General features: G+C 50.0%; 1 protein-coding gene across 6 annotated transcripts in view; it reads right to left on the bottom strand.

Moving 5' to 3' along the window:
• The window catches only part of CHD2 (chromodomain helicase DNA binding protein 2), a 119177-nt gene that overhangs the window by 28252 nt on the left and 69466 nt on the right, over positions 1-21459 (bottom strand). For all 6 annotated transcript variants that reach the window (XM_060259791.1, XM_060259793.1, XM_060259792.1 and 3 more), the window contains 9 exons: positions 20990-21178; positions 17602-17764; positions 14934-15086; positions 13574-13645; positions 11574-11723; positions 8881-9029; positions 8167-8263; positions 5626-5718; positions 1228-1401 (listed from right to left, as the gene is read on the bottom strand). In XM_060259791.1, the coding sequence (XP_060115774.1) occupies positions 1228-1401; positions 5626-5718; positions 8167-8263; positions 8881-9029; positions 11574-11723; positions 13574-13645; positions 14934-15086; positions 17602-17764; positions 20990-21178 (1240 nt within the window). The remainder of the gene's footprint in view (positions 1-1227; positions 1402-5625; positions 5719-8166; positions 8264-8880; positions 9030-11573; positions 11724-13573; positions 13646-14933; positions 15087-17601; positions 17765-20989; positions 21179-21459) is intronic.

Genomic DNA, 21459 nt, shown 5'->3' with positions numbered 1-21459 from the left:
GCCCTGTAAGGAATTCTAGCAGGACCTTCTTTGCATATTAGGCCACACCCCCCTGATGTAGCCAATCCTCCTGGAGCTTACAGCAGGCCCTGTAAGAAGAGCCTTGTAAGGAATTCTAGCAGGACCTCCTTTGCCTATTAGGCCACACACCCCTGGTGTAGCCAATCCTCCTGGAGCTTCCAGTAGGCCCTGTACGAAGAGCCCTGTAAGGAATTCTAGCAGGACCTCCTTTGCATATTAGGCCACACACCCCTGGTGTAGCCAATCCTCCTGGAGCTTACAGCAGGCCCTGTACGAAGAGCCCTGTAAGGAATTCTAGCAGGACCTCCTTTGCCTATTAGGCCACACCCCCCTGATGTAGCCAATCCTCCTGGAGCTTACAGCAGGCCCTGTACAAAGAGCCCTGTAAGGAATTCTAGCAGGACCTCCTTTGCATATTAGGCCACACCCTCCTGATGCAGCCAATCCTCCTGGAGCTTACAGCAGGCCCTGTAAGAAGAGCCCTGTAAGGAATTCTAGCAGGACCTCCTTTGCATATTAGGCCACACACCCCTGATGCAGCCAATTCTCCTGGAGCTTCCAGTAGGCCCTGTAAGAAGAGCCCTGTAAGGAATTCTAGCAGGACCTCCTTTGCCTATTAGGCCACACACCCCTGATGTAGCCAATCCTCCTGGAGCTTACAGCAGGCCCTGTACAAAGAGCCCTGTAAGGAATTCTAGCAGGACCTCCTTTGCATATTAGGCCACACACCCCTGATGCAGCCAATTCTCCTGGAGCTTCCAGTAGGCCCTGTAAGAAGAGCCCTGTAAGGAATTCTAGCAGGACCTCCTTTGCCTATTAGGCCACACCCCCCTGATGTAGCCAATCCTCCTGGAGCTTACAGCAGGCCCTGTAAGAAGAACCCTGTAAGGAATTCTAGCAGGACCTCCTTTGCCTATTAGGCCACACACCCCTGATGTAGCCAATCCTCCTGGAGCTTACAGTAGGCCCTGTACTAAGAGCCCTCTAAGCTCCAGGAGGACTGGCTACATCACGGGTGTGTGGCCTAATAGGCAAAGGAGTTCCTGCTACAAAAAAAAAAAGCCCCGTTTTTAAGGTAGATGCTGAGCTGATATAATTTAGTGCACCTTCCGGTGATGTCAGGGGGTGTGTGGCATATGCAAATGAGTTGGGCTAATGAGATCCAGCACCTCTTTTTCTACAAAACGACCCCGGTCCCGGCTATACCTTTTTAGCAGAGCTGCGAATCCTGGGGAGCATGTAGATCTCCTCCAGCTCCTTTTGGCGCTCCTCCTCCTCCACCTTCTTTCTCTGCTCCTCGGGGATGATTTCGTCCCAGTCCTTCTGAGACCTGTCTTCCAGCTCTGCTTCTTCCTCCTCCATCGTTGTAAAGTTTGCTACCTGGAAAGAAAACATCCCTCATTTTGTTCCCGGGTGCCAGTTCTGTTGCCCGTTTTCAAATGTCAGAAGCAGCTTCCTCTTGGGGGACGAAAGAGGAGGAAGTCCTAGTAGGGGATTGTAATAACTGAAGCGCATGTTCTCCAAGACCACCAGACAAGTTCAAAGCCCAGTGGGAAATGGAACATGTCCCAAAGACCTGGACGGCTCTCTGGTTTCCCCAGTGATCGCCAACAACCCCCGAGCTCTTAGACAACGTTTAAAGAAAATGAAAAGGACAACCCATGCGCGCTTAAGAGTTGCCAGCCCCCTTCGCCCCTGGGTGGAAACAGGAGAACCTGCTTTCCTGCCTGTCTAGGGTTGCCAACCTGGGGCAGGGGACTTTTCTTGCATGCGCATAGTGCGCACGCAGCACGACGACATCATTCACAAGCGACATCATTGCACCAGCCGCTCTAGGAGCTTCCGGGAAAACTCTATGGTTCTCCCGGACGTTCTAGCAATTTGGGAGGGAAAACCATCGTTTTCCCGGAAGCTCCTAGAGCAGCCAATGCACATCGCCAGTGCAATTATGTCACTTGCGAGTAACGTCATTGTGCCAGTGACGTCGGGAGGGGGTCCCCCCGCCGGCCCAATGAGGTCTGGTGGGTTGGAAACCTCCCGAGTGAAAGAACTCCCGCCCGGCCTGGGAGCTTGGCAGTCCTATGCCTATTGCCAGCCAGCGAGCAGGTGAGGGGAAATCCCACCCTCAACTGACCTTTTCAGGCCTACTTCCAGGGAAGGTTTTTTTGGGGGAGGGGACGCTCTCGTTTTTGGGCAAAACTCTATGATTGGAAGTCAAATTCACCACAGAGTTTTGCCCAAAATCCAGAGTGTCACCCCTGATTGGAAGTAGGCCCGAAACTGGAAGTCAGCCTGGAAATGCCCAACTTCACTTCTGGTCTCCCGGAAGGATGTCAGACCACCGGCAAGGTAAATCAACCCGGCAACCCAATGTGCATATCGGAAATCTGGTTAAACAGACACCCAATGGACCCCTTTCTGTGGAAGACTGATAGGTGCAGGAAGGGGCCCTAGCTCATTGGCAACCACCCACTTCAACATCCTGAAAAGACATGTATTAACTGTCGTTTCTGGGTCTTTGTGTGCATTTTCAGCTCTGATTTAAATTGTTTTACTTGAGAAGGTTGATTGGTTTTGTGATTTTATTCTGTCTGTTTGTTACCTGCCTTAGCGGCACTGGGAAGGGCAGAAAAAACAGGTCGCTTACCCAGTAACTGATGGTCGAGTGATCACCTGTGCAGTCACACACTTGGGTTCGATGCCCTGCACGAATCCGACCTTGGTGATTTTTCAAAGTAGCGTCAGCGTCTTTTCTTTGGCGGCCCTCCCCTCCGGGTCCAGCCAGAAGTGGTCGCTGCGCATGACCGGATCCAGACGCCACTGGCCAGTGCATCTGGATTAATTTGATGAGTGGATCAGCTATGGGGAAGGCTGGGTGGGTCGTGTGTGACTGCACAGGTGACCGCTCAAAGATCATCAGTTACAGGTAAGTAACCTGTTTATCTTCTTCGTGGTCCCTGTGCCGGAGCTTGAAACGCTGAGCGAGGTACACGAGGTCTGTACAGGGTGGCGGCGAAAAAGAAACTGAGCGGGAGGGCGGTCCTCCACTCCGGATCCGGTCATGCAGTGACCACTTCCGGCCGGACCCGGAGGGGAGGGCTGCCAAAGAAAAGAGACGCTGACGCTGCTTTGAAAAACCACCGAGGTCGGATTCGTGCAGGGCATCGAACCCAAGTGTGGGACTGCACAGGTACCACAAAGAAGAGGGCTAGATTTAAATTTGGTAAAATAATAAAATAAAATCATGCCATTACCAGTCACAGCCCCAGGCCTAAAGTGTCTGACTCAGTATAAAGCAGCATTGTGCTGCAGATTACATTTTTTAATCTGGTCTTTCCCCCACAGCTATTTTGTTATCCTCCGACAAACCACTTAATCCTCTCAACAACATCATGAGGGAGGTTAGGAGGAGAGTGCAGCTTGACATGCCTCCAAAGAGAACCCGAGAGTTGCTTTGCTGGCTGACGTCAAAAGCAGCCCAGCTTCAGCAACAGCCCTGGAAACTCAGTAGCAAGTGTCTCTCCCCAGTACATATGTAAGCACCATCAAGTCACAACCGAGTTATGGAAACTGCAGCAAGGAGCTTTCAAGGCAAGTGAGAAGCAGAGGTGGTTGCCCGTCGCCTTCCTCTGCAGAGTCTTCCTTGGTGGTCTCCCATCCAAGACTTATGGTGACCCCAGCAAAGGGCCTTCAAAAAAAGTGAGAAGCAGAGGTGGTTGCCCGTCGCCTTCCTCTGCAGAGTCTTCCTTGGTGGTCTCCCATCCAAGACTTATGGTGACCCCAGCAAAGGGCCTTCAAAAAAGTGAGAAGCAGAGGTGGTTGGCCATCGCCTTCCTCTGCAGAGTCTTCCTTGGTGGTCTCCCATCCAAGACTTATGGTGACCCCAGCAAAGGGCCTTCAAAAAAAGTGAGAAGCAGAGGTGGTTGGCCATCGCCTTCCTCTGCGGAGTCTTCCTTGGTGGTCTCCCATCCAAGACTTATGGTGACCCCAGCAAAGGGCCTTCAAAAAAAGTGAGAAGCAGAGGTGGTTGGCCATCGCCTTCCTCTGCAGAGTCTTCCTTGGTGGTCTCCCATCCAAGACTTATGGTGACCCCAGCAAAGGGCCTTCAAAAAAAGTGAGAAGCAGAGGTGGCTGCCCGTCGCCTTCCTCTGCAGAGTCTTCCTTGGTGGTCTCCCATCCAAGACTTATGGTGACCCCAGCAAGGGGCCTTCAAAAAAAGTGAGAAGCAGAGGTGGTTGGCCATCGCCTTCCTCTGCAGAGTCTTCCTTGGTGGTCTCCCATCCAAGACTTACGGTGACCCCAGCAAAGGGCCTTCAAAAAAAGTGAGAAGCAGAGGTGGTTGCCCGTCGCCTTCCTCTGCAGAGTCTTCCTTGGTGGTCTCCCATCCAAGACTTATGGTGACCCCAGCAAAAGGGCCTTCAAAAAAAGTGAGAAGCAGAGGTGGTTGGCCATCGCCTTCCTCTGCAGAGTCTTCCTTGGTGGTCTCCCATCTAAGACGTGTGGTGACCCCAGCAAAGGGCCTTCAAAAAAAGTGAGAAGCAGAGGTGGTTGGCCATCGCCTTCCTCTGCAGAGTCTTCCTTGGTGGTCTCCCATCCAAGACTTATGGTGACCCCAGCAAAGGGCCTTCAAAAAAAGTGAGAAGCAGAGGTGGTTGGCCATCGCCTTCCTCTGCAGAGTCTTCCTTGGTGGTCTCCCATCCAAGACTTATGGTGACCCCAGCAAAGGGCCTTCAAAAAAAGTGAGAAGCAGAGGTGGTTGGCCATCGCCTTCCTCTGTGGAGTCTTCCTTGGTGGTCTCCCATCCAAGACTTATGGTGACCCCAGCAAAGGGCCTTCAAAAAAAGTGAGAAGCAGAGGTGGTTGGCCATCGCCTTCCTCTGCGGAGTCTTCCTTGGTGGTCTCCCATCCAAGACTTATGGTGACCCCAGCAAAGGGCCTTCAAAAAAAGTGAGAAGCAGAGGTGGTTGGCCATCGCCTTCCTATGCAGAGTCTTCCTTGGTGGTCTCCCATCCAAGACTTATGGTGACCCCAGCAAAGGGCCTTCAAAAAAAGTGAGAAGCAGAGGTGGTTGCCCGTCGCCTTCCTCTGCAGAGTCTTCCTTGGTGGTCTCCCATCCAAGACTTATGGTGACCCCAGCAGAGGGCCTTCAAAAAAAGTGAGAAGCAGAGGTGGTTGCCCGTCACCTTCCTCTGCAGAGTCTTCCTTGGTGGTCTCCCATCCAAGACGTGTGGTGACCCCAGCAAAGGGCTTTCAAAGCAAGCGAGAAGCAGAGGTGGTTTGCCATTGCCTTCCTCTACAGAGCCTTGCTAGGTGATCTCCCTTCCAAGTACCAACCCTGCTTAGCTTCCGAGACTGAGCTATACTATGGCAGCTTCCCTCCCCTTTCCCCCCAGTACTTGGTAATAATAACTACCAAGCGTTTTAAGCTTTCACAGCTAAGAGCAACCAAACAAATTATCCTCTGTGTACTCATCTAAAATCGGTTTAAGAGCCCTATGAGCTAGCGCCCATCCTAAGATCCAAATCCCTTCATGCCCCTAACAACTGCTCCTTTTCCTCACTCTTGCTTCTAGGAATATCATCTCCCCCTGCCTTTGGCTGTACCTTGAATTGTGAGAGAAGTTCATCCGTCGCGCTTGTGGACACTTCATTCTCGTGTGTTTCAGCTAGGCGCAAGATTTCATCTATGTCCATCTCCTGAAATTAGGGAGAAATGGCATCAAAAAGGAACAAGGGGGCAGAAATCTGTACGAATCCTCTTCCCAACCACCCAAACCAGAAAGAAGTCTGGAGAAAAGCTGGAAAGCTTCAAAGTTACTGGACCAGAAGCGGGGTGTGTGTGGGTGTGTTCAGAGTCCCCCAAATTTCTGAAATCTGAGGCACCCTCCCCTTCTTAATTAAAACTCCCAAGTCCATACATTTGGGAAAGTACAAACAACATTACTAAATTGAGGCAACACTTAGCGACTTCTTTACTACTTGCAGCAGAAATTGGAATAGCTCAATACTGGAAGAAAAGGTTTGCCCTTAATATTAGGAAATGATTTATAAAATAATAAGAGGGATGGCCTTATTTCAGATAAATTGGCGTCACAAATTCTTACAACTGAAAGCCCATTGTACAAATCACATTTTGAAGAGAAATGGTTTCCCTTTTTTTTCAAAATGTAACTTCTCAAAGTAAGGAGGTGGTGGCAACCACAAGCATAGCCACCTTCAAGAGGGGTTTAGATAAAAATATGGAGCAGAGGTCCATCAGTGGCTATTAGCCACAGGGTGTGTGTGTATATATATATATATAAAAAATTTTTTATATATATACATAAAAAATTTTTGCCACTATGTGACACAGAGTATTGGACTGGATGGGCCATTGGCCTGATCTAACATGGCTTCTCTTATGTTCTTATGTGACACAGAGTGTTGGACTGGATGGGCCATTTGCCTGATCCAGCACGGCTTCTCATATGTTCTTTTGTGACACAGAGTGTTGGACTGGATGGGCCATTGGCCTGATCCAACATGGCTCCTCTTGTGTTCTTATGTGACACAGAGTGTTGGACTGGATGGGCCATTGGCCTGATCCAACATGGCTTCTCTTATGTTCTTCTGTGACTCAGAGTGTTGGACTGGATGGGCCATTGGCCTGATCCAACATGGCTTCTCTTATGTTCTTATGTGACACAGAGTGTTGGACTGGATGGCCCATTGGCCTGATCCAACATGGCTTCTCTTATGTGACACAGAGTGTTGGACTGGATGAGCCACTGGCCTGATCCAACATGGCTTCTCTTATGTGACACAGAGTGTTGGACTGGATGGGCCACTGGCCTGATCCAACATGGCTTCTCTTATGTTCTTATGTGACACAGAGTGTTGGACTGGATGGGCCATTGGCCTGATCTAACACGGCTTCTCTTATGTTCTTGAGATACATGAATTCCATTTACTATTGATTGTCTGATGGTTTCTCTGAAATGCTAAAATAAGTATGTATTATTTTGCAGTCTTGCTCAATTTTGTTTACGTTTTGCTCTGTAATTTTGAGGTTTAATTTTGTATTTAATTTTATTTTTGACTTGCTTTTGAAAGTTTAATAAACTGCTCAAATCTCAAAAAAAACCCAAAACCCTGGAGACACACTGGGTTGGATCCAGTGATGGGTTTCCACAAGTTCAAGGACCCTGACCCACAGAGTGTAACTTTCTCCCCCCCCCCCCCCCAATGCATCCCAACATGACTCCAAAATCCTGTTCCCAGGGGTTCTTTGGCAGGCATTCAGGATTGTTGCCAAGGCAACACTGTAATGGACCCGGCCCACTGCCCTCTTGTGCCCCCAAAGGTTTACTTCTAAGGTGCGCAAGGAAAAAATTATCCATGCTCCATTGAGCTTATTCCCTTTGTTTCAGCAGGAGTCAATGCTCTGGGTTCAACAACAGACTTAAAGGAGAAAAGGCCAGAGCAAGGACTCATGCAGAGACGCGGCAGGGAGGTTCCTCGCTGGGCAGGCAACTTGAAACTCATATGTAATGAGGTTTCTCTGCTACTTAAGAAAGAAAGAAACAGTCAGTGGCACTATATGATTTGGAAACAGCATAACCAGAGGACTACCAATTCCCATCCAAACCTATTTGACCAGCACAATCAACTTCTGAAACCCTGCTTCCAGTTTCCTCACCTTCTGAAAATGGACACATGGCAGCCTGAGAGGTGGCCTTTTCAGCCAAAATTATGGAACTTCCTCCCCAAGATATTCATCTGTCCTGTTCTATCACTGGGTGCATTCACACCGTACCAAATAATGTGTTTGGCAACTGGATTTTTACTGTATGAGAATAGCAGAAATTCAGTTGCAAAACGCATTATTTAGTATACTGTGAATGCATCCACGGTCTTTTACTAGCAGGTGAAGACTTTTTGTTTCATCTGCCGTTCCCTCAGTCATCCCTCCTTCCTGCCTCGTTTTAACTATTGTTTCTATGTTTTCCGTTATGCATTTCAGTTTTGGTTTTAATGGGTTCGACGGTCTGCTTTTGTAATGCTGTTTTTAATGGCAGATGCCATGGTGGCCCTGATTGACCACAAAAGGATGTCGTTTTTGTGACTACATAAATTCCTGGCATCCTGCTTAGAGGAAACGCCTACCTGTGGCTCCGATTCTTCCCCCTCTACTTCCTTGAAGAGGTCTTCGGCGCCAAACTTCAAGATGGCCGTCAGCTCCTCTTTGTTGAAAGGGTTCGAGCTGCGATGACAACAAATAAAAAAGGGAAGCTCACAGAGCGTCGCTTTAAAACAGGGGTGTCAAACATGCGGCCTGAAGCCAAATCAAGCCCTTGGAGGGCTCCTATCAGGCCCCGAAGCAACCGGCTGTCATCCGCTTCCTTCTTCCTCTCTCTTGCATCCTTCTGCACAACACCTTGCTTTGCCAGGCTTGCTAAATCACACAGGAGCTACAAAGCAAAGTCTCTCCATTGGCTGAGGCTCCTCCCTGGGGTAGGAAGGGGAGAGGAAGAGCTTATTTTGCCAGGCTCCCCCCCATCGCACAGCAGAGTTATGGAGTCAAAGCTCTCTTCCCCTATTGGCTGAGGTTCCTCCCCTCCTGGTCCCCTGGGGAAGGAAGGAAAGAGCCAGAGCTTCCTTTGCCCAGTTCCCTGGATCCCATGGGAGAAACACAAAAGAGATTGTGATTGTGTCCTTTATAAAGTTTATATCTCTGCTACCTAATCTTAAATAGGTACGCATATGGCCCAGCCCAACATGGCTCGGCCCAACATTTATGTCAGATCCGGCTCTCATGAGTTCGACACCCCTGCTTTATAGTGTTGCGCCTCAAAGTCAGCCCCTGCACCCTCTTCTTACTTGGATCGGCCAGAGCTGTTGTCCAAGACAGTCCGGCCTGTGGTGTCCATGCGCTGTATCACAAGATGGTCCAGCACCATCTTCTTCTTGGCTCTCTCGATGATCTCCTCTTCCACTGTCCCCTTGGTCACCAAACGGTAGATATTCACCTGTTGAGAAGGAACAGACATGAACTGGAGGGACGGTGGCTCAGTGGCAGAGCATCTGCTTGGGAAGCAGAAAGTCCCAGGTTCAATCCCTGGCATCGCCACTAAAAAAAAAAAAGGTCCAGGCAAATAGATGTGAAAAACCTCAGCTTGAGACCCTGGAGAGCCATGAATGGGGCTGTGGCTCAGTGGTAGAGCATCTGCTTGGTAATCAGAAGGTCCCAGGTTCAATTCCTGGCATCTCCAACTAAAAAGGGTCCAGGCAAAAAGGTGTGAAAAACCTCCACTTGAGACCCTGGAGAGCCGCTGCCAGTCTGAGTAGACAATACCGACTTTGATGGACCAAAGAGGGTCTGATTCAGTAGAAGGCAACTTCATATGTCCAACCTCAGAGACAAATAAATCTGCCAGATACAAAGTTGCATCCGCATAGTGCTTGGGCCTAACTGGCCGACGGCTCTCCAAGATCTCAAACGGAGATCTTCCCCAACTACGGGAGATCCTTTTAACTGCTGATACTCAAAGTCAAGGCCTCTGCTATGGAACTATACTGACTTCCCGTAGGCAACTGGATACTTCAGAGGGACACCCTACATCAGCGATCCCCAACTTTTTGGGCACCAGGGACTGGTTTTGTGGAAGACAATTTTTCCAGGGACCGGGGGAGGGGGGGCAGGCAGACAATGTTTTCTGGATGATACAATTGTGCCCAATTTCTATTAGTCTGGCATGGTGGTTAAGCGTGCAGACTCTTATCTGGGAGAACTGGGTTTGATTCCACCACTCCTCCACTTGCAGCTGCTGGAATGGCCTTGGGTCAGCCATAGCTCTCTTATCTGGGAGAATTGGGTTTGATTCCCCACTCCTCCACTTGCAGCTGCTGGAATGGCCTTGGCTCAGCCATAGCTCTCACAGAGTTGTTCTTGAAAGGGCAGCTTCTGGGGAGAGCTCTCTCAGCCCCACCCACCTCACAGGGTGTCTGTTGTGGGAGAGGAAGGTAAAGGATATTGTGAGCCGCTCTGACACTCTGAAATTTGGAGTGGAGAGCAGGATATCAATCCAATGTTGTCTTATTATTATTATTATTAGTAGTACACTGTAATATATAATGAAATAATTATACAACTCACGGCCCGGCTGCTAACAGGCCATGGGCTGGGACCCGTGCCCTACATGACTGCTGTGCTTCCCAAAAGAATGGGCCTCTTCTTTCATCTACACAGTTCTCCCTTCCAGAGGCAAGGAAGAAACTCTCAAATTTTGAAAAGAAAGTTTGCCTGTCTCCCTCTGAGCTGTGGAGCCTTGTGAGCACAAATTCTGCTTTGTGAGCTACTGGCATGAAAGCTGTGAGCTACTGCATAAATTAGTTTGCTCTGAGGCCATTTTTCCTGAGCTAAGACAAAAAAGGTGTGATCCAGAGGCAAAAAACCCTGTGAGCTAGCTCACACTAACTCAACTTAGAGGGAACACTGTGTTTGTCTCACCATCTGAGAATCTGGTTTATTATAGTTAAGCCCCAAATTCAAAATTCTACCCAAAATGGAAAGGTCCGGGGCGGGAGGGAACTCATTTTTCTTTTCCAGTCCCACCCCTCCAGTAACATGGGCTTCCCCCCCCCTTCTTTTCTCTCCCTCCCACCCTTTTCTGTTTCTCCCCTCCCCAGCAGACTCTGCCCCACCCCCCTCCCTCACCCAACTACCTTTTCTTCCTCCCCCTCTTTCATTTTCAGGTTTTATTTTCAATCTCTTCTGCTCTCCTCTCCTACAGCTTCACCGCCTCTCCCGCTCAGAGACTAACGGATGCTCGGAATCTTCGGCACTGTTTATTGGCCGTTGCCCGGCAACCCAACCCCCACCAACATCCAGTGTGGTGCGATGGTTAAGAGTGGACCAGTATCTGGGAGACCCAGGTTCGAATCCCTACTTGTGCTATGGAAGTTCAATGCTGACCTTGAGCACTTGCACTCTCTCGGCCTAACCTACCTCACAGGGTTGTTGTTGTTGTGAGGATAAAAGATAAGAAGAGGAGAAGGATGTAAGACCTTGAGCACTTGCACTCTCTCGGCCTAACCTACCTCACAGGGTTGTTGTTGTTGTGAGGATAAAAGATAAGAAGAGGAGAAGGATGTAAGCCACGTTGGGCCCCCAGTGGGAGAGAAAAGCAAGGCATAAAATAAATAACAAAAGTCTTCTGGGAACTTGGTGGCATTCTCTTCTGTGTTCTCTCTCTTTTAACTGGCTCTCTCTTTACCTCTTCCCCCACCCCACAACAGACACCCTGTGAGGTGGGTGGGGCTGAGAGAGCTCTCACAGCAGCTGCCCTTTCAAGGACAACCTCTGCCAGAGCTCTGGCTGACCCAAGGCCATGCTAGCAGGTGCAAGTGGAGGAGTGGGGAATCAAACCCGGTTCTCCCAGATAAGAGAGCTCTGGCTGACCCAAGGCCATTCCAGCAGCTGCAAGTGGAGGAGTGGGGAATCAAACCCGGTTCTCCCAGATAAGAGTCCACACACTTAACCACTACACCAAACTGGAGATTTCTCTCCTCACCTGCTTCTTCTGCCCGATCCGGTGAGCGCGAGCCTGGGCCTGCAGGTCATTCTGGGGATTCCAGTCGGAGTCAAAGATCACCACCGTGTCCGCGGAGGCCAGATTAATCCCCAGCCCTCCAGCTCGGGTGGAGAGCAGGAAGCAGAAATCCTGAAGCACAGAAGGGAAAGGTCAGTCATCCTGAGGAACCAGGAACCAGGAGGCGGGCCAGTCAAACAAGAACAAGGCCCAAAGTCCAAGCTCTTCGGTGCCAACTCAGAGGCCTTCCACTTAGGACTGGGGATTTGGAGCACTGCTGATCAGGGCTGCACACAGTTGCCAACCTCCAGGGAGGGGGCTGGAGATCTCCTGGAGTTACACTTGATCTCCAGGCTACCAAGATCTGTTGCCCCGGAGGAAACTGAACGAAACACAATCTCCCCGTTTACAAATTAGTAGCAACGTGGAGAGCTGGTTTGGTGTAGTGGTTAAGTGTGTGGACTCTTATCTGGGAGAACCGGGTTTGATTCCCCACTCCTCCACTTGCACCTGCTGGAATGGCCTTGGGTCAGCCATAGCTCTGGCAGAGGTTGTCCTTGAAAGGGCAGCTGCTGTGAGAGCCCTCTCCAGCCCCACCCACCTCACAGGGTGACTGTTGTGGGGGAGGAAGGTAAAGGAGATTGTGAGCCGCTCTGAGACTCTTCGGAGTGGAGGGCGGGATATAAATCCAATATCTTCTTCTAAATCCAATAAACTACGTACAACAAAAACACCTAAACATGATTTACACTAATGCAATAAAAAAAAATCATCCACTGCGCAACACAGCTGCTGTCCAAAGTCCATAACGATTTCATCGTAAGTCCAACAATTACAAAGAACCGATCCAATTTTGTTTCGGATATACTACTCTTCTTCAAGGGGCCATCTTGCCATGTTCGTAGGTTCAGTAGACTTAAAGTGCCAAAGTTTCCTGCTTCTTTGTATTTTCATTTGACTTTGTATACTTATTTATGGAATGCCTCTGACCTTGATGGACCCAGGAGGGTCTGATTCAGTAGAAGGCAGCTTCATATGTTCTTTAGGGGAGGGACGGTGGCTCAGTGGTAGAGCATCTGCTTGGTAAGCAGAAGGTCCCAGGTTCAATCCCCAGCATCTCCAACTAAAAAGGGCCCAGGCAAGAAGGCGTGAAAAACCTCAGCTTAAGACCCTGGAGAGCCTCTGCCAGTCTGAGTAGACAATGTTGACCTTGATGGACCCAGGAGGGTCTGATTCAGTAGAAGGCAGCTTCATATGTTCTTTAGGGGAGGGACGGTGGCTCAGTGGTAGAGCATCTGCTTGGTAAGCAGAAGGTCCCAGGTTCAATCCCCAGCATCTCCAACTAAAAAGGGTCCAGGCAAATAGGCGTGAAAAACCTCAGCTTGAGACCCTGGAGAGCCGCTGCCAGTCTGAGTAGACAAGACTGACTTTGATGGACCCAGGAGGGTCTGATTCAGTAGAAGGCAGCTTCAGATGTTCATTTGTCGGACTTAAAGGGTGCTTCTGGACTCGAACTTTGTTTTTCAATAAGCTTCAAAGGCTTAGGGCTGTACTTGTTTAGCAAACTTTTGCTGCAGGTCATCTTGGCAAGAGCCAGAGAGCCGGGGAGAAGGACCTTCCTTGGTTCCCTCTATACCGGTCTCATTTTTCCCGGGCCCAGCTCCATTTCCCCCCTAAATAATTCATACAAGCAGTGTTAATGCCGCTGACAGGCAGTACCCACTTTGCCAAGGGACGGGACGTTGCTGAAACCCCAAACGCAATCGGGCAGCTTCCGCAGGGTCACACGGCAAGCCAGCGACCAAGATGAGACAGTTTCTCACGCCTGTGGTTCTGCTCCAGGCCTCAAGCCTCCCGATGCAAAGACATTTCCAAATACGCCTCTCTCTCCCTCGAGAGAGAGAGTGTGCCAGATAGGGACACCTTGCCCCCAAAGCCCCCCTTGGGCGTGCCCTCTCCCCCAGCGGTTCTCTCTCCCGTACCTCCGAGCCGTCGGCATTGAAGTGATCCAGCGCCTGCTTGCGGATCTCGCCTTTGATCGAGCCGTCCAAGCGCTGCAGAAGGCAAACGATGCATTTAAAAACGGGGAGCTAAACGAGACACGCACATCCCTGGGAAACTGTTGCCGCCCCCCCCCCCCTGCAACTCAGAACCCCAGGTGCTCCTGCTCCACCGGCAACTCCCAGCCCCCCAGCAGCCGGGAACGAGTCAAGACTTAAAAATAACAAGCCGATTAAAAATAACCCTCTCGCTGTCAGGGACACGGCCTAGGCAGCGTCACCCTGCACCAGGTGACAAGGCAGCTCCCGTTACAGGCTGAGAGCCAGGATCCGGCCGTAGAACTGGAGCCTTTTCTTTTTCGGAAAGGATAACATAAGCAGCCCAAGTAGCCCAGGCTAGACTGAACTTGTTAGATCTCAGAAGCTAAGCAGGGTCGGCCCCAGTCAGGCATTTGCAGGGCATCTTTTGCAGCAGGAACTGCTTTATACATTGGAGAGCCAGTTTGGTGCAGTGAAGTGCGCGGACTCTTATCTGGGAGAGCTGAGTTTGATTCCCCACTCCTCCACTTGCACCTGCTGGAATGGCCTCGGGTCAGTCACAACTCTCGCAGGAGTTGTCCTTGAAAGGGCAGCTTCTGGGAGAGCTCTCTCAGCCCCACCCACCTCACAGGGTGTCTGTTGTGGGGTGGGGGAAGAGGTAAAGAGAGAGCCAGTTTGGTGTAGTGGTTAAGTGCGCAGACTCTTATCTGGGAGAACCGGGTTTGATTTCCCACTCCTCCACTCGCAGCTGCTGGAATGGCCTCGGGTCAGCCATAGCTCTCGCAGAGCTGTCCTTGAAAGGGCAGCTTCTGGGAGAGCTCTCTCTGCCCCATCTACCTCACAGGCAGTGTTCCCTCTATGCTGAGTTAGTGTGAGCTAGCTCACCGTTTTATAGCCTCCGGCTCACACATTTTTTGCCTTCGCTCAGGAAAAATGGCCCCAGGGCAGACTAATTTTATGCAGTAGCTCGTATCTTTAATGCCGCTAGCTCACAAAGCAGCATTTTTGCTCAGAAGACTCCACAGCTTAGAGGGAGTATAGCTCACAGGGTGCCTGTTACGGGGGAGGAATATAAAAGGGATTGTGAGCCAGTCAGAGATTCGGAGGGGGGGAGGGTGGATATAAATCCAATATCATCATCATCATCATATTAGGCCACACCCCCAAAAGTCCCGTTTACGGCAGATCCAGCCCTGGCGACAATGTTCGACACCCCTGATCCGCCATGCAAGGATGAAGCCACCCTGCAGGCCAAAAGAGGGCGCTCCGTCCACCCACCCACCCTCCCTCCCTCCGTCCTCACCTGGAAGGGGTAGTGCTTGATGGCCAGGTATTCCGCCAAGATGTCCAGCATCCGCACCATCTGGGAGAAGATGAGGACCCGGTTCCCTCTCTCCCGCAGCCTGGTCAGCAGCTTGTCTAAGAGAATGAGCTTCCCACTGCTCCTGATCAAGGACTGAAGGAGAGGCAACGGTCATTTCTGGCACTGCTTCTAGCCCCCCTGCCTTTCTCATCAATGGTCCCTAAGAGGAGCAACAGAGGGCTCTCCCATGCTCAGAGGAAGGACATGACAGGGGCTTTTATTCCCTCCCCTGGTCTGGGCTTATTTTTGTAGCAGCAACTCATTTGCCTATTAGGCTGCACCCCACTGATGTAGCCAATCCTCCTGGAGCTTAGAGCAGGCCCTGCAGGAAGAGCCTTGTAAGCTCCAGGAGGATTGGCTACATCAAGAGGGTGTGGCCTAATAGGCAAAGGAGTTCCTGCTATGAACCCCGTATGAACCCCAGAGAGCACTGAGGTCAGCAGGGAAGAACCTGCTGACTATCCCCGGGCCAAAGGAGGTAAGACTCCAGAGTACCCGTACTCGGGCTTTCTCAGCTATGGCCCCACAGCTGTGGAATCAGCTCCCAGAGGAAATGCGGGCCCTGCAGGACTTTGGACAGTTCCGCAGGGCCTGCAAAACCATCTTGTTCCAAGCGGCCTTCACCAGCTGAAACTACTAAACTGCCAAATAAACTTGCCATCGGAATAGCACTAAATGTACTAATGTTTTTAGAATGTTTTTAGAATTTTAATGGATTTTAATTCATTGTAGTTTGTGGAGAAACGCCATCTTAGTCAGTGTTGGTGCTTCATTGGGAGGGAAAACATGAAACTCCTAAGCAGGCTTGGGCCTAGCCTTCCCCTCACTCCCCCCTCCCTTTCAGAGCCAAACCAACAACTCTAGGGGGAAAGTCTCCTAGAGCGGCAGGAAGTTCTTTTGTTCTTGGCATGTGTTAGGCAGGAAGAGAAGTCAGTTCTCAGCTGCAGCTCGAAGGAAGAGGTTGCCAGTGTGGGGGCTTCTGCCTGTGCATGCGGCCTATTCAAGAGGAAAAGGCCCCCAGGCAGCCAGACAAAGTAAGTCATCCAAAAGGCAGGACGTGTTTAGATCAGGGACAGTAGGATGCGTTTATAACCACATTTCCTTTGTCATGCTGTTTGCTGTGCGGGTGCTGTGCTGTGTAACCTTTTACAAGCAACTGTTTTTGTTTTGTTCTTCTGTTCTTTTCTTTTTCTCTTTTAATTAAATATTTTTACTGTTTTAAATGCTGGCAGTCCATCTCTGTACCACATAGATCCCCAAACCGCTTTAGACCACGCTGTTTTAAGAAGGGGGCCCCGGGGAAGGGGGAAGGCATGCAGTTGGATTAGGTGCCAATCCTCCAGGGGTGCCCCAAAGAAGTGCTGAGGTCTCTGTGAAACCCAAGTACAGGGTGGCAGAGGACCTTGAGGCCTGGCCTCATAGCTGGAGAGGGGGATTGGGAGTCCTGTTCCTCTCAATCTGAACCCCTAGACTGAGCAGGTGGTGGCAGCAAGCCCAAAGGGGCAGGAGGAGAAATAGCTCCCTCCAAGAGTTGGCGACGCAATAGGGAGCTGACGGGACCGGGTCTGAAGGCGGAATCGGGCCGGTTCCGTCACATAGTTAAATGCTATTTACTGTATAATGTATATACTGAATTTTGCTGTTAGCCGCCCTGAGCCGCTTGGTCGGGGAGGGCGGGATACAAATAAAATGTGACTGACTGACTGACTGCTACAAAAAAAAAAGCCCCGTCTCCAGTTAAAACTAGCACCGCTGAGCGATTCATAGTTTCAGCCGGACACTAATCAGTGTTCTTACCGGCTCGTTCCTTTATAGACCTTGACAAACCCTGAGAAATTAAGCTAAAAGCCGCGACAGCTGTAGGAAGCAGGCCTGCGAAATAAATCCCAATTTAAATAAAACCACCTGCTTCACAAACGCTGCTCAATAAACTGGCAGCGAGTGCTGATTGGTGGCTTGCCAGACCTGGGCCAAAGATCCCTCAGGTTTTTTTTTTACAACAGCAGCCAATCAGACGCCTGCAAAAAACCCACAAGCAAAAGCACGACTGCAAGGGCTAGTCCCCGTTTTTTCCCCCTAGCTTCAGGCACTCAGATAGACTACCCTGGGAACCGACGTTTCATTAGGCAGCAAAGCTAATACTGTTTAATGTTATTCTCCTTCACGAATCGGTCTGCAGCCGGTTGCCATGAGTTCCACAAGCTAATTGGGATTAAGCTTCCCTGAGCCTATTGCTCCGCCAGATTCAACAAAGCCTAAAGGAAGACTTCACAATTAGCTCGTGGTTTGCATCTCCCTGAGGGCTTTTTTTGTAGCGGGAGCTTTTTTGCCTATTAGGCCCCACCCCCCTGAGGTAGCCAATCCTCCAAGAGCTTAGAGGGCTCTTAGTACAGGGCCTACCGTAAGCTCCAGGAGGATTGGCTCCATCAGCGGGGTGTGGCCTAATAGGCAAGGGAGTTCTTGCTTCAAAAAGGCGCTCTGACCAGAGATGCCAGGGATGGAAAACAGCTCGTGCGAATTTGGTCCCCTCTGACATGCACATGCCACAGAGAATCGAAGCCCAGCTACGTCACTTGCGTAAAGCCCCCTCCCCCCAGAAGCTACCCACCAAGAGCAACTCCTGGCTATTCTCCCGCTCGTTCTCCTCTGGCGACTTGATCAGATAGCAGTGGTTGCAACACTTCTTCAGTTCCATCACGATGTTTAGGAAACCGGAGGTGCTGCCCCGAGTCCCCTTGGAAAGGGCTTTGTAATTCCGGGTCAGAATCCACCTATGGACGAGACAAGACCAGCTGAAAACCGGACACTCCTTTTGTGGCAGGGCAACAGACCAAATAGTCCAGCTTAGCCTCAGGTTGAGGATGGTCAGTCGCACTCAGGAAGACTCTTCCTCCCCACCTACCTACCTTGTCCATTGAATAGGAGGTGCAGCTGCATAACAATCCCTGGATTAGGAGAGCGGGCAGCCAGCCAGCCACCAGGGGCTTTGCCACGCCCCCAGCAGCCCTCATTAACCCATGGAGAGGCTCACACCACCCTTTCTCCACTTCTTATGTGATTTTGGGTGGCGGGTGGCTTGCTGGTCTTTTGACTGGGGGGGGGCAGCCCAGGATAGCCCCAGGTGAGCGAGGCCTGCTTGGGCTGACTGGATCTCTAGCCAGCCCAAGCAGCCCTCTCTCACCCAGGGCTCTCCTTTCTTGCGCCAGGTTGCTTTTGACTGAGGGGAGGGGTGGCATATGCTAATGAGTTATGCTAATGAGTTCCACCACCTATTTGTCTACAAAACAACCCCTGAAGACTACCAAGGAGGACTGGGGTAGCTATGCAGAGGTGGGCAACAGCAAACCACTTCCGTTCCTTTCTTTTTTGGAACGGCCTATTGATGGGGTCGCTGTTGAGTTGACTGCAACTCAGCAGCATCTTCTTTCAGGCAGGCAGGAAGAACAACAGGGAGTCTTTGACCGTACCAGAGACACAGGGCAGCCTGAAAGTACACGATCCACACACCACCTTGTAGAATGATTTGGGCTCCTAGGCACCTTGAATAAATTTTAGTTTAATTTAGGGTTTGTTTTTTACGAATTCTGAATTTATTAAGGATCCAAAGCCTAGAATTCCATGAGAAAGACACACATACGAATGACAAGCAATGTTTCCTCGAAGCTGAGTTTGTTTGAGCTAGCTCACAGTTCTTTAAGCTCTGGCTCACACATTTTTGGCTTAGCTCAGCCTGCAGGATGATTGATTGATGATTGATTGATTGATTGATGATTGATTGTCCACCTATGGACAAGACAAGACCAGCTGAAAACCGGACAGTCGTTTTGTGGCATGGCAACACACCAAATAGTCCAGCTTAGCCTCAGGTTGAGGATGGTCAGTCACACTCAGGAAGACTCTTCCTCCCCACCTACCTACCTTGTCCATTGAATAGGAGGTGCAGCTGCATAACAATCGCTGGATTAGGAGAGTGGGCAGCCAGTCACGCCCCCAGCAGCCCTCATTAACCCCTGGAGATTGATGCAGGAGCTCACAACATTAATGCCAGGAGCTCACAAAGTAGAATGTTTGCTCCCACAACTCCACAACTTAGAGGGGACATTGATGACAAATATAAGTATCAGGAGTCAGGACAGTCAAGTATGATAATTAAACTGAACACAATGCAACAAAAACGGTATTCTAAACAGGGGTGGAAGTCTAGCAGGAGCTCCTTTGCATATTAGGCCACACACCCCTGATGTAGCCAATCCTCCAAGAGCTTACAAGGCCCTTTTTTTGTAAGCTCTTGGAGGATTGGCTACGTCAGGGGTGTGTGGCCTAATATGCAAAGGAGCTCCTGCTAGAATTCCACCCCTGATTCTAAATATACACTAGATTCCTAAGAAAAAACAGAACTATTTGATATGATCAGAACCTTGAGACCGAAAGGAAACAGAGTGATGTAAGACGACATGTTTCAGTCCCTGTGGTTAGGGGCTCGAGAAAAATAAATTTTAGCTCTAACGGTTCACACACAGCACAGGCTCCAGGAAAAGCTACTTTACTTCAAACTGTGGGGCTCATGCGCTTGAGCCCCCAGACCCCACAAAGCCTGAAGACAAAAATATGGGTGGATCATGCATTTGGCATATCAGCCTGAGCCGCCCGCGTTGTGTCTGAAAGGCTAAAGGGCGCAGACATCTTACACTCGTATTCTTGCTTCCTTTTACTGACGCAAGAACACAGGGTTCTTACACCCGTGTTCAAACTACATTTTTGTGGTCCTCAGATAAATCTATTCCTGATTACTGCTGAACTGGTATTAGTTCCTCTAGACTTTGAAGACATGACTTCAAAGTGAGGAGTGAGCAGTGAAGTGGCCAAGTTTGCGGATGACACTAAATTGTTCAGGGTGGTGAGAACCAGAGAGGATTGTGAGGAACTCCAAAGCGATCTGTTGAGGCTGGGTGAGTGGGCGTCAACGTGGCAGATGCGGTTCAATGTGGCCAAGTGCAAAGTAATGCACATTGGGGCCAAGAATCCCAGCTACAAATACAAGTTGATGGGGTGTGAACTGGCAGAGACTGACCAAGAGAGAGATCTTGGGGTCATGGTAGATAACTCACTGAAAATGTCAAGACAGTGTGCGTTTGCAATAAAAAAGGCCAACGCCATGCTGGGAATTATTAGGAAGGGAATTGAAAACAAATCAGCCAGTATCATAATGCCCCTGTATAAATCGATGGTGCGGTCTCATTTGGAGTACTGTGTGCAGTTCTGGTCGCCGCACCTAAAAAGGGATATTATAGCATTGGAGAAATTCCAGAAAAGGGCAATTAGAATGATTAAAGGGCTGGAACACTTTCCCTATGAAGAAAGGTTGAAACGCTTGGGACTCTTTAGCTTGGAGAAACGTCGACTGTGGGGTGACATGATAGAGGTTTACAAGATAATGCATGGGATGGAGAAAGTAGAGAAAGAAGTACTTTTCTCCCTTTCTCACAATACAAGAACTTGTGGGCATTCGATGAAATTGCTGAGCAGACAGGTTAAAACGGATAAAAGGAAGTACTTCTTCACCCAAAGGGTGATTAACATGTGGAATTCACTGCCACAGGAGGTGGTGGCGGCCACAAGCATAGCCACCTTCAAGAGGGGTTTAGATAAAAATATGGCGCAGAGGTCCATCAGTGGCTATTAGCCACAGTGTGTGTGTGTGTATATATATATATATATATATATAAAAAAAATTGCCACTGTGTGACACAGAGTGTTGGACTGGATGGGCCATTGGCCTGATCTAACATAGCTTCTCTTATGTTCTTATGTTCATGGACAGATGACTTCCTGTTAGAGCTTTTGTCTGTTCGATGCTGTAAGCTATTTTTATTCTTGGTGCAACCGAGGCAGAGATAAATAAACCCTCGGTCAAAGGGGCAAGGCAGACGCATTCTCCCCTCAACGCGTGTCAAAGAGAGTCTTCATTCCTACATCAAACCATTTCAGGCACCTACTTATAATACTGCTTCTGGAGGGCAGACATCTCCACACGCAGGATCTGCTCCACTTTGGCAGGGAGAGATTTCTCCACATCCTTCTTCACTCTGCGCAGCAGGAAAGGTTCCAGGACTTTGTGGAGGCTCTGGTAGCCGTTTTCGCGCCCCTTCCCGTGGTCGTCTTCAAAATCTTCCCAGGACTCAAACCTGATAGCCAAGGCAAGGCACAGGGGGAGGAGTCAGTCAGTGTGGCGCAGCAGACAAGAGTGTTAGACCAGGATCTGTAGGACCTGGATTCTAATCCCCACTCTGCCACGGAACCTTGCTGGGTGACATGGGGCCACACGTGCTCTCAGTCTAATCAACATCACAAGCTTGTTGTCAGGGGTCACTTTGTAGAAAAATAGGTGGCGGAGCTCATTAGCATAACTCAATAGCATATGCCACCACCCCCAGCCAAAAGCAACCCGATGCAAGGAAGGAGAGCC

The sequence above is a fragment of the Heteronotia binoei genome, chromosome 19, assembly GCF_032191835.1.
Source record: "Heteronotia binoei isolate CCM8104 ecotype False Entrance Well chromosome 19, APGP_CSIRO_Hbin_v1, whole genome shotgun sequence".
In the NCBI taxonomy this organism is placed as follows: domain Eukaryota; kingdom Metazoa; phylum Chordata; class Lepidosauria; order Squamata; family Gekkonidae; genus Heteronotia; species Heteronotia binoei.
The sequence above is the reverse complement of the archived record's forward strand: the minus strand, read 5'-3'. Positions and strand labels throughout refer to the sequence as shown.